This window comes from Salvelinus alpinus, chromosome 24, assembly GCF_045679555.1.
Source record: "Salvelinus alpinus chromosome 24, SLU_Salpinus.1, whole genome shotgun sequence".
Classification (NCBI taxonomy): Eukaryota; Metazoa; Chordata; class Actinopteri; order Salmoniformes; family Salmonidae; genus Salvelinus; species Salvelinus alpinus.
The window spans coordinates 44,172,433-44,185,375 of record NC_092109.1 but is presented as its reverse complement, the minus strand read 5'-3'; the positions used below and the strand labels follow the sequence as shown (position 1 = coordinate 44,185,375).

Below are 12,943 nucleotides of genomic sequence, written 5' to 3'. Positions count from 1 at the left end.
CACACACACACACACACACACACACACACACACACACACACACACACACACACACACACACACACACTTTACGACACTGTTCAGAAGTTCTCTTTCATTTGAAACTTTGTTTCTTAAGTCCTTTATTGTTGTTGTAAAGAGTTCTTTTACAGTCATGTTTTTTTTTCTTTTTCGTATTTTTAATAACTTGTAGAAAATACACTTTATGACACTGTCATGAAGCATTATGACCATCCTGTGTCACTTTACTTGGAGCGCGTTGGTAAATTCACTCTGGCTATCTACTGCGACTTCAGAGAACTCTCGTTTTGACTGTACCAGAGCGCTGAATAACTGAGGAATTTACGAACACTCAACACCTGTTGAATGTGGCCGGTGTCAATAAACGTTGGGGGAAAAAGGGTATTTAAATTGTTGCCGGGCAGCACAGTTACAGTCACCAACGCTCTGGATAACATGACAACAGCCTAACCAGCTCTGCTAGAGGGAGTAAAATGGTCAGAGTGGGGTGTTCTCTCATTTGTGTCTGGATGTAGATAGCAAGCTAGCCAACGTTAGCCAGTTAGCCAGTTAGCCAGTTAGCCAGTTAGCCAGTTAGCCAGTTAACCAGTTAGCCAGTTAGCCAGTTAGCCAGTTAGCTTGGGTGCTTGGGTGCTTGACTGCTGTTGTTAAGTCAGAACGGTCAGATCAACCCTCCTCCTCATCCAGTGCATCCAGAATTTACAAACAGATAATCTGACATCGCTCTAGGTGTTAAAACCATCCATACAATAACTACTGTTGTAGGTTATGTGGGGTTTGACACTCTTATGTAGGTGTCATAACCAGCCATAAATTCTCCCGCAGATTTTTACGAGAAAAAAAAAACGTTTTCCCAACACTCTGTTAAACATCTGTTCTGAATAAATATTCTAAGATTTATGCAGAAAGACACTACACCTTGAGTTTATTTTGGTGAAGTGGATTTACACTTGGTAATGAAATTTCAACATGGGTCCCTGAGCTGTACAACACAGTAATGCATAGTTATGGATATGAATGTCATTCTGCTCAACTTTCTTTAGACGAGGGAGAGAAAATTAGAAAATTATTTTAAGATATGTGGGTTTTTGGTAACGGATTTACAAGACACAAGGCAATATTTCTTAAATTTACAGAAGGTAAAAAACTAAATCCAACACAAAAAATATGTGTTGATATTAGTTGATATTAGTTAATATTAGTTAATTATCCTGTGTTGATATTAGTTGGTATTAGTTGGTATTAGTTCATTATCCTGTGTCGATATTAGTTGATATTAGTTGATATCAGTATATATTAGTTCATATTAGTTGATATCAGTATATATTAGTTGATATTAGTTGATATTAGTTGATATCAGTATATATTAGTTGGTATTAGTTGGTATTAGTTGATATTAGTTGATATTAGTTGATATCAGTATATATTAGTTGGTATTAGTTGGTATTAGTTGATATTAGTTAATTATCCTTTGTTGATATTTGATGGTATTAGTTGGTATTAGTTGATATTAGTTGGTTTTAGTATATATTAGTTGGTATTAGTTGATATTAGTTGATATCAGTATGTATTAGTTGGTATTAGTTGTTATTAGTTGATATTCGTTGGTATTAGTTGATATTCGTTGATATTAGTTGATATTAGTTAATTATCTTGTGTTGATATTCGTTTATATGAGTATATATTTTTTGATAATAGTTAATTATCCTGTGTTGATATTAGTTGATATTAGTTGGTATTAGTTGATATTAGTTGGTATTAGTTGATATTAGTTGGTATTAGTTGGTAATAGTTGGTATTAGTTGATATTAGTTAATTATCCTTTGTTGATATTAGATGGTATTAGTTGGTATTAGTTGATATTAGTTGGTTTTAGTTGGTATTAGTTGATATCAGTATATAATAGTTGGTATTAGTTGGTATTAGTTGGTTTTAGTTGGTATTAGTTGGTTTTAGTTGGTATTAGTTGATATCAGTATATATTAGTTGGTATTAGTTGGTATTAGTTGGTATTAGTTGGTATTAGTTGGGTTTAGTTGGTATTAGTTGATATCAGTATTATATTAGTTGGTATTAGTTGGTATTAGTTGATATTAGTTGGTATTAGTTGGTTTTAGTTGGTATTAGTTGATATCAGTATATATTATTTGGTATTAGTTGGTTTTAGTTGGTATTAGTTGATATTAGTTTGTATTAGTTGATATCAGTATATATTAGTTGACATTAGTTGGTATTAGTTGGTATTAGTTGGTATTAGTTGGTTTTAGTTGGTATTAGTTGATATCAGTATATATTAGTTGGTATTAGTTGGTATTAGTTGATATTAGTTGGTATTAGTTGATATCAGTATATATTAGTTGGTATTAGTTGATATTAGTTGGTATTAGTTGGTATTAGTTGGGTTTAGTTGGTATTAGTTGATATCAGTATATATTAGTTGGTATTAGTTGGTATTAGTTGGTATTAGTTGATATTATTTGGTATTAGTTGGTTTTAGTTGGTATTAGTTGATATTAGTTTGTATTAGTTGATATCAGTATATATTAGTTGACATTAGTTGGTATTAGTTGGTATTAGTTGGTATTAGTTGGTTTTAGTTGGTATTAGTTGATATCAGTATATATTAGTTGGTATTAGTTGGTATTAGTTGATATTAGTTGGTATTAGTTGATATCAGTATATATTAGTTGGTATTAGTTGATATTAGTTGGTATTAGTTGGTATTAGTTGGGTTTAGTTGGTATTAGTTGATATCAGTATATATTAGTTGGTATTAGTTGGTATTAGTTGGTATTAGTTGATATTAGTTGGTATTAGTTGGTTTTAGTTGGTATTAGTTGATATCAGTATACAGTGGGGAGAACAAGTATTTGATACACTGCCGATTTTGCAGGTTTTCCTACTTACAAAGCATGTAGAGGTCTGTAATTTTTATCATAGGTACACTTCAACTGTGAGAGACGGAATCTAAAACAAAAATCCAGAAAATCACATTGTATGATTTTTAAATAATTAATTTGCATTTTATTGCATGACATAAGTATTTGATCACCTACCAACCAGTAAGAATTCCGGCTCTCACAGACCTGTTAGTTTTTCTTTAAGAAGCCCTCCTGTTCTCCACTCATTACCTGTATTAACTGCACCTGTTTGAACTCGTTACCTGTATAAAAGACACCTGTCCACACACAATCAAACAGATTCCAACCTCTCCACAATGGCCAAGACCAGAGAGCTGTGTAAGGACTTCAGGGATAAAATTGTAGACCTGCACAAGGCTGGGATGGGCTACAGGACAATAGGCAAGCAGCTTGGTGAGAAGGCAACAACTGTTGGCGCAATTATTAGAAAATGGAAGAAGTTCAAGATGACGGTCAATCACCCTCGGTCTGGGGCTCCATGCAAGATTTCACCTCGTGGGGCATCAATGATCATGAGGAAGGTGAGGGATCAGCCCAGAACTACACGGCAGGACCTGGTCAATGACCTGAAGAGAGCTGGGACCACAGTCTCAAAGAAAACCATTAGTAACACACTACGCCGTCATGGATGAAAATCCTGCAGCGCACGCAAGGTCCCCCTGCTCAAGCCAGCGCATGTCCAGGCCCGTCTGAAGTTTGCCAATGACCATCTGGATGATCCAGAGGAGGAATGGGAGAAGGTCATGTGGTCTGATGAGACAAAAATAGAGCTTTTTGGTCTAACTCCACTCACCGTGTTTGGAGGAAGAAGAAGTATGAGTACAACCCCAAGAACACCATCCCAACCGTGAAGCATGGAGGTGGAAACATCATTCTTTGGGGATGCTTTTCTGCAAAGGGGACAGGACGACTGCACCGTATTGAGGGGAGGATGGATGGGGCCATGTATCGCGAGATCTTGGCCAACAACCTCCTTCCCTCAGTAAGAGCATTGAAGATGGGTCGTGGCTGGGTCTTCCAGCATGACAACGACACGAAGCACACAGCCATGGCAACTAAGGAGTGGCTCCGTAAGAAGCATCTCAAGGTCCTGGAGTGGCCTAGCCAGTCTCCAGACCTGAACCCAATAGAAAATCTTTGGAGGGAGCTGAAAGTCCGTATTGCCCAGCGACAGCCCCGAAACCTGAAGGATCTGGAGAAGATCTGTAGGGAGGAGTGGGCCAAAATCCCTGCTGCAGTGTGTGCAAACCTAGTCAAGAACTACAGGAAACGTATGATCTCTGTAATTGCAAACAAAGGTTTCTGTACCAAATATTAAGTTCTGCTTTTCTGATGTATCAAATACTTATGTCATGCAATAAAATGCAAATTAATTACTTAAAAATCATACAATGTGATTTTCTGGATTTTTGTTTTAGATTCCGTCTCTCATAGTTGAAGTGTACCTATGATAAAAATTACAGACCTCTACATGCTTTGTAAGTAGGAAAACCTGCAAAATCGGCAGTGTATCAAATACTTGTTCTCCCCACTGTATATTATTTGGTATTAGTTGGTTTTAGTTGGTATTAGTTGATATTAGTTTGTATTAGTTGATATCAGTATATATTAGTTGACATTAGTTGGTATTAGTTGGTATTAGTTGGTATTAGTTGATATTAGTTTAAACTACTTCTGAGTATGTTGTATTACACTGGTCTGAACAACACTCCAATGTACTTTATAACAAGATACTTTCGGAAGCTGTAATTTTGATTTTCAAAATACTTTTCTACACTATTTCTTTACAGCTGTTCACAACTTTGTGTCCCCCTCACCTTACATTGGTATCAAAAGTCCGATGGCACTATGGTGTGATAAGAGTGTCTGATAAATTAACTAAATTCAAAGGTGTATGTAAACATGAAGAATTGCAAAGGATGCAGAGTATTATTCTAATTGAGCACCGCCCCAAAACTAAGGGTAGATAACGTTCCTGTAACCATTACTGAGAATGTGGTTGCTGTTTGGCCAACTACTTGCAAATGTATTTTAAACTACAAAATACATATATCTTTTTTTGTTTTGTTTGATACATTGATCTTTTTGGTATTTTGTATTAAAAAAAATTGCTCATCCCTGACTACACAAACCCGAACACATGAATCTTTTACAGTCTGATTTCAGGATGATCTGTTGCCTTAACAATGCAAGTGGAGGAGCTACATTATAATAGTCTTGATTGGCAGTGAAGTAAGTGTCTAATTGGGCACCAGGAGAGAGCTAGTCATGCGGGTAATCAGTCGTGATTCAGGAGGTACGGTAGTAACACGACACTAGATCTGCAGTCTATTTAATGTCGGAGGGGCGTGCATGTTTAATTAAGGTGACCACGTTTAAAATACCCAAATGTGGGATATATACGGATGATTTTGCGGGGACAATGTAGCCTACATGAATTAAAAAATAAAAAATATTGTGGCAGTAGGCAAGAAAGAAAGGCCTGCGTTTTTCTTGTAGAAAATGTTTTCTAAGAATTTTCTAAGAATCCTCATCTCCGTTATCTTTAGTAAGAAAACCTCTTTGTCTTCTGATGACATTGTTTCTCTTGTTATTATTAAACTTCAGAGAATGTATGGTTGCTGTAGAAACATACAATAAAACAATTGTTTTGCCTATCCAAGGCACTTGTCAGGAAATCCTAACTATAACAGGCAAGTAAGTTAAAGAACAAATTCATATTTTCAATGACTGCCTAGGAACAGTGGGTTAACTGCCTTGTTCAGGGGCAGAACGACAGATTTGTACCTTGTCAGCTCAGGGATTTGAACTTGCAACCTTTCGGTTACTATTCCAATACTCTAACCACTAGGCTACGCTGCCGCCCCACAGCACTGGAACGTACTGGTCATGCTGTCTTTCCTCGAGACACATTGATCTAATCTATTGTTCTCTCCTGTCTTCTTTCCTCTTTCCTTTTCTTCTTTCCTCTTTCTTTTTCTGTTTTCCTCTTTCCTCCTCCTTTCCATCTCCTCCTCTTCATCCTCCTCTTGTTCCTCTTCTTTGCTTTTGTTGGTGGCTCCTGCAGTGACGGCACAGAAAAGCACATTGAGAGGTGAGTTGGTGGGTTGTCTCGTCCTCCGCTCTAGCTGTTCTGCTGTAGTTTCTCTATAGTATTGTGTATGCAATAGCTGTTCTCGAAGTATTATATACTAGTTACTATAGTTCCTAATATACGTTAGCTGTTCTAGAAGTCCTCTGTACTAGTTACTATAGTTCCTAATATACATTAGCTGTTCTATAAGTATTCTGTACTAGTTACTATAGTTCCTAATATACGTTAGCTGTTCTCGAAGTCTTCTATACTAGTTACTATAGTTCCTAATACACGTTAGCTGTTCTCGAAGTCTTCTGTACTAGTTACTATAGTTCCTAATACACGTCAGCTGTTCTAGAAGTATTCTATACTAGTTACTATAGTTCCTAATATATGTTAGCTGTTCTAGAAGTATTATATACTAGTTACTATAGTTCATAATATATGTTAGCTGTTCTAGAAGTCTTCTGTACTAGTTACTATAGTTCCTAATATACATTAGCTGTTCTAGAAGTAGTATGTACTAGTTACTATAGTTCCTAATACATGTTAGCTGTTCTAGAAGTCTTCTGTACTAGTTACTATAGTTCCTAATACACGTTAGCTGTTCTATAAGTATTCTGTACTAGTTACTATAGTTCCTAATACACGTTAGCTGTTCTCGAAGTCCTCTGTACTAGTTAATATAGTTCCTAATATACGTTAGCTGTTCTAGAAGTATTCTGTACTAGTTACTATAGTTCCTAATACACGTCAGCTGTTCTAGAAGTCTTCTGTACTAGTTACTATAGTTCCTAATATATGTTAGCTGTTCTAGAAGTATTATATACTAGTTACTATAGTTCATAATATATGTTAGCTGTTCTAGAAGTAGTATGTACTAGTTACTATAGTTCATAATATACGTTAGCTGTTCTAGAAGTATTATATACTAGTTACTATAGTTCCTAATATACGTTAGCTGTTCTAGAAGTATTATATACTAGTTACTACAGTTCCTAATACACGTCAGCTGTTCTAGAAGTCATCTGTACTAGTTAATATAGTTCCTAATATACGTTAGCTGTTCTAGAAGTATTCTGTACTAGTTACTATAGTTCCTAATACACGTCAGCTGTTCTAGAAGTCTTCTGTACTAGTTACTATAGTTCCTAATATACGTTAGCTGTTCTAGAAGTACTATATACTAGTTACTATAGTTCATAATATATGTTAGCTGTTCTAGAAGTAGTATGTACTAGTTACTATAGTTCATAATATACGTTAGCTGTTCTAGAAGTATTATATACTAGTTACTATAGTTCCTAATATACGTTAGCTGTTCTAGAAGTATTATATACTAGTTACTACAGTTCCTAATACACGTCAGCTGTTCTAGAAGTCTTCTGTACTAGTTACTAGAGTTCCTAATATACGTTAGCTGTTCTAGAAGTCCTTTGTACTAGTTACTATAGTTCCTAATATACGTTAGCTGTTCTCGAAGTATTATATACTAGTTACTATAGTTCCTAATATACGTTAGCTGTTCTCGAAGTATTATATACTAGTTACTATAGTTCCTAATATACGTTAGCTGTTCTCGAAGTCTTCTATACTAGTTACTATAGTTCATAATATACGTTAGCTGTTCTAGAAGTATTATATACTAGTTACTATAGTTCCTAATATACGTTAGCTGTTCTAGAAGTATTATATACTAGTTACTACAGTTCCTAATACACGTCAGCTGTTCTAGAAGTCTTCTATACTAGTTAATATAGTTCCTAATATACGTTAGCTGTTCTAGAAGTCTTCTATACTAGTTACTATAGTTCCTAATATACGTTAGCTGTTCTATAAGTCGTCTGTACTAGTTACTATAGTTCCTAATATACGTTAGCTGTTTTCGAAGTCTTCTGTACTAGTTACTATAGTTCCTAATATACATTAGCTGTTCTATAAGTCTTCTGTACTAGTTACTATAGTTCCTAATATACATTAGCTGTTCTAGAAGTAGTATGTACTAGTTACAATAGTTCCTAATATACGTTAGCTGTTCTATAAGTCGTCTGTACTAGTTACTATAGTTCCTAATATACGTTAGCTGTTTTCGAAGTCTTCTGTACTAGTTACTATAGTTCCTAATATACATTAGCTGTTCTATAAGTCTTCTGTACTAGTTACTATAGTTCCTAATATACGTTAGCTGTTCTAGAAGTATTCTGTACTAGTTACTATAGTTCCTAATATACGTTAGCTGTTCTAGAAGTCTTCTATACTAGTTACTATAGTTCCTAATACACGTTAGCTGTTCTCGAAGTCTTCTATACTAGTTACTATAGTTCCTAATACACGTCAGCTGTTCTAGAAGTATTCTATACTAGTTACTATAGTTCCTAATATATGTTAGCTGTTCTAGAAGTATTATATACTAGTTACTATAGTTCCTAATACACGTTAGCTGTTCTCGAAGTCTTCTATACTAGTTACTATAGTTCCTAATATACGTTAGCTGTTCTATAAGTATTCTGTACTAGTTACTATAGTTCCTAATACACGTTAGCTGTTCTCGAAGTCCTCTGTACTAGTTAATATAGTTCCTAATATACGTTAGCTGTTCTCGAAGTCTTCTGTACTAGTTACTATAGTTCCTAATATACGTTAGCTGTTCTAGAAGTCTTCTGTACTAGTTACTATAGTTCCTAATACACGTCAGCTGTTCTAGAAGTCTTCTGTACTAGTTACTATAGTTCCTAATATACATTAGCTGTTCTATAAGTCTTCTGTACTAGTTACTATAGTTCCTAATATACATTAGCTGTTCTATAAGTCTTCTGTACTAGTTACTATAGTTCCTACTATACGTTAGCTGTTCTAGAAGTCTTCTATACTAGTTACTATAGTTCCTAATATACATTAGCTGTTATATAAGTCTTCTATACTAGTTACTATAGTTCCTAATATACGTTAGCTGTTTTCGAAGTCTTCTGTACTAGTTACTATAGTTCCTAATATACGTTAGCTGTTTTCGAAGTCTTCTGTACTAGTTGTTCATGCATAGTTGCGTTGTTAGTTATATTCTCTAGTCTGTGTCGTGAGTAGTCAGTGCTTATGTTGTTTTATCTGGGATTGTTGCTTTGTTGGTAGATGGCAATGGTGTTATATTGATGTATTAGCATTTTGTATTGTATTGTTACTATTACTAACGTAGGTGGTTGTATGCAAGTATATTCTCTCCCATGTGGGGTGAAACGTTGGCTTTCATGGAGAAATATCTGAGACACACACACACACACAAACAATGAGAGCGAGAGAGGGATAACCCACACATTGATGTAGTGGTGAAAGCTGGAGAATGTTATAATTTTTTTTAAAGTATTTCACCTTTATTTAACTAGGCAAGTCAGTTAAGAACAAATTCTTATTTAAAATGACAGCCTAACCCCCTGGCTAAACCCTAACCCGGATGACGCTGGACCAATTGTGCATCGCCCTATGGGACTCCCAATCACGGCCGTTCGTGATACAGCCTGGAATCCAACCAGGGTCTGTAGTGACGCCACTAGCACCGAGATGCAGTGACTTTAGACCGCTGCGTCACTCCGGAGCCTCCAATGTAGCCTGTGTAAGTTCTCTGATCAGCATAATTCCAAACAGGCCTTTTCCTCCAATACCTTCAATCAGAGAGGAGACCACACACACACACACACACACACACACACACAAACACAAACACAAACACACACACAGTCAGTCATTAAACAATTGAGTGAGTGGAGAGGACTTGTACTTGTCTCGGTGATCTACAGACTGTCTTTTCTCCTATTAAGGAAGGAATGGATTTCCTATAGTGACGTATGAGAGTAATGATAGCAGGACCACAGTGTGTAAGCATGTTCAGTCTGTTACTAGACAAATGGGAAAACAAGATGGTGACTATTTATAGCTCATATGACGCTTTTGACAGATCTAACATGTGACATCAATAACAGGAAGGAGAGGCAGTCCGTAAATGAGCCTGAAGAAATTTCATAGAATTGAAAAAGAAAAAGTATGTATTTGTCACATGCGCCGAATACAACAGACCTTTCACTGAAATGCTTACGTACAAGCCCCTAACCAACAATGACCGCAGAGAGAAGTCTATTTGACTAGGCAAGTCAGTTAAGAACAAATTCTTATTTACAATGACAGCCTACCCTCGGCAAACCCAGACGACGCTGGGCCAATTGAGACTCACAATCACAGCCGGATGTGATGCAGCCTGGATTTGACCCAGGGACTGTAGTGACGCCTCTTGCACTTAGATGCAGTGCCTTAGACCGCTGCGCCACTCGGGAGCCCAAATGTACTGGGCCGTATGCACTACCCTCTGTAGTGCCTTGCGGTCGGAGGCCGAGCAGTTGCCATACCAGGCGGTGATGCAACCAGTCAGGATGCTCTCGATGGTGCAGCTGTAGAACCTTTTGAGGATATGAGGAACCATGCCAAATATTTTCAGTCTCCTGAGGGGGAATAGGTTTTGTCGTGCCCTCTTCACGACTGTCTTGGTGTGCTTGGACCATTTTTATTATTTTTATTTAAAAATATATTTTTTTTTATTGGGGGTGGATCAGCTTAATATTGCGGAAAGAATGTTGCTTCCATCAATGTAATTGTCCACATCATTTCCAACCCCCCATATATTTTTGGGGTAAATATATATATCCATACATGCATACATACATATACACATACCTATATAGACATACATACTTTTTTAAAGAATATACCTTTATTATTATTCCACGCAAACCATACCACCGATCCCCCAATTGGAGTAAACTCATAAACACTTTTGCTTTTACCTTCAATTTATACATCTTATACACATTTTACAGACACACACTTTACAATACTTTACAATACTTTACTGCTACTTTACAATAGTTATCTCTTGTTTGTTCTTAGTCCTTCCTCTATTTCTGCTATTTCACAAAGGTTCCGAACCTATATACATTTTACAGATCCCGTATGTTTTACATTGTTTATCTTGTTATTAGTCCCACCCTTCAGCTCCATTCAACCCCTCCCATCTATCTCTCAACATCATCCATTTCGGATTTCTATTTGCCATATATTTTTCAACTGTGCTGTGATGCTTCACAAAAGTACTGAACCTTTCAATTCTCATAGCTTCTACAGATTGTAAATGAAAAAATAATATTTTTTGCTAAAATAATAATTATAATATGGATTGATTGACTATGGTTTTTCAAATCACCCAGTATTGCTATCTGCAGCGTTAGTTCTAGGCAAATGTTGCAATTCTTCAGCCATTCCTGGACCCGTGACCAAAAACGAGCTACATATGGACAATACCAAAATAAATGATCTAATGACTCTGCCTCCTCACAGCAGAATCTGCAGAGCTGGGAAGATTGTATCCCCCATATATATAACATTCTATTAGTTGCAAGAATTTTGTATAGTAATTTAAATTGAAAAATGTGAAGTTTTGAATCCGGCGTGTTTTGCGTATCAATTCATGAACCATGTGCCATGGAATGGGTACATCGAAAATCTCTTCCCAACTATTTAGCCATTTATTTGGCACAGCTGTCAGTTTTTTTGTCCTCAAATAAAATCGGTATATGTTTTTATTTATCACACTTTTCTTTAACCATTTATGTTCTTTAATACAGGGCCGACATACAAGTTCCTTACTTTTTTCCCATTCTACTTGCCTCTTCCATTTTTGTGGTAATGCTGCAATTAATTGGATGTCATTTTGGGTAGAATTTTGTGCTTGGACTATGTTAGTTTGTTGGTGATGTCCTTCTTTTCCTGTAGTCCACAATCATCTCCTTTGTCTTGATGACGTTGACGGAGATGTTGTTGTCCTGGCACCACAAGGCCAGGTCTCTGACCTCCTCCCTGTAAGCTGTCTCGTCGTTGTCGGTGATCAGTCAAACTTAATGATGGTGTTGGAGTAATGCCTGGCAATGCAGTCATTAGTGAACAGGGAGTACAGGAGGGGACTGAGCACACACCCCTGAGGAGACTGTAGTCTCTAGGTCCATCTCTAGACTATCAGTATCCTAGTACACCCCCCACCTAGAGACTGCTATCAGTATCCTAGTATACCCCACACCTAGAGACTGCTGTCAGTATCCTAGTATACCCCCCACCTAGAGACTGCTATCAGTATCCTAGTATACCCCACACCTAGAGACTGCTGTCAGTATCCTAGTATACCCCCCACCTAGAGACTGCTATCAGTATCCTAGTATACCCCCCACCTAGAGACTGCTATCAGTATCCTAGTATACCCCCCCACCTAGAGACTGCTATCAGTATCCTAGTATACCCCATACCTAGAGACTGCTATCAGTATCCTAGTATATCCCACACCTAGAGACTGCTATCAGTATCCTAGTACACCCCCCACCTAGAGACTGCTATCAGTATCCTAGTATACCCCACACCTAGAGACTGCTGTCAGTATCCTAGTATACCCCCCACCTAGAGACTGCTATCAGTATCCTAGTATACCCCACACCTAGAGACTGCTATCAGTATCCTAGTATATGACCCACCTAGAGACTGCTATCAGTATCCTAGTATACCACCCACCTAGAGACTGCTATCAGTATCCTAGTATACCCCCCACCTAGAGACTGCTATCAGTATCCTAGTATACCCCCCCACCTAGAGACTGCTATCAGTATCCTAGTATACCCCACACCTAGAGACTGCTATCAGTATCCTAGTATACCCCACACCTAGAGACTGCTATCAGTATCCTAGTATACCCCACACCTAGAGACTGCTATCAGTATCCTAGTATACCCCACCCCTAGAGACTGCTATCAGTATCCTAGTATACCCCACACCTAGAGACTGCTATCAGTATCCTAGTATACCCCACACCTAGAGACTGCTATCAGTATCCTAGTATACCCCA

The 12,943-nt window shown here is 37.0% G+C and overlaps 1 protein-coding gene across 5 annotated transcripts in view; it reads left to right on the top strand.

The window, feature by feature from the left end:
- The window catches only part of cadm2a (cell adhesion molecule 2a), a 699,381-nt gene that overhangs the window by 421,949 nt on the left and 264,489 nt on the right, over nt 1-12,943 (top strand). For 4 of the 5 annotated variants that reach the window (XM_071364992.1, XM_071364989.1, XM_071364993.1 and 1 more), the window contains exon 2: nt 6,010-6,036. The exons of the other annotated variant lie outside the window; for it this stretch is intronic. In XM_071364992.1, the coding sequence (XP_071221093.1) occupies nt 6,010-6,036 (27 nt within the window). The remainder of the gene's footprint in view (nt 1-6,009; nt 6,037-12,943) is intronic. 5 annotated transcript variants of the gene reach the window in all.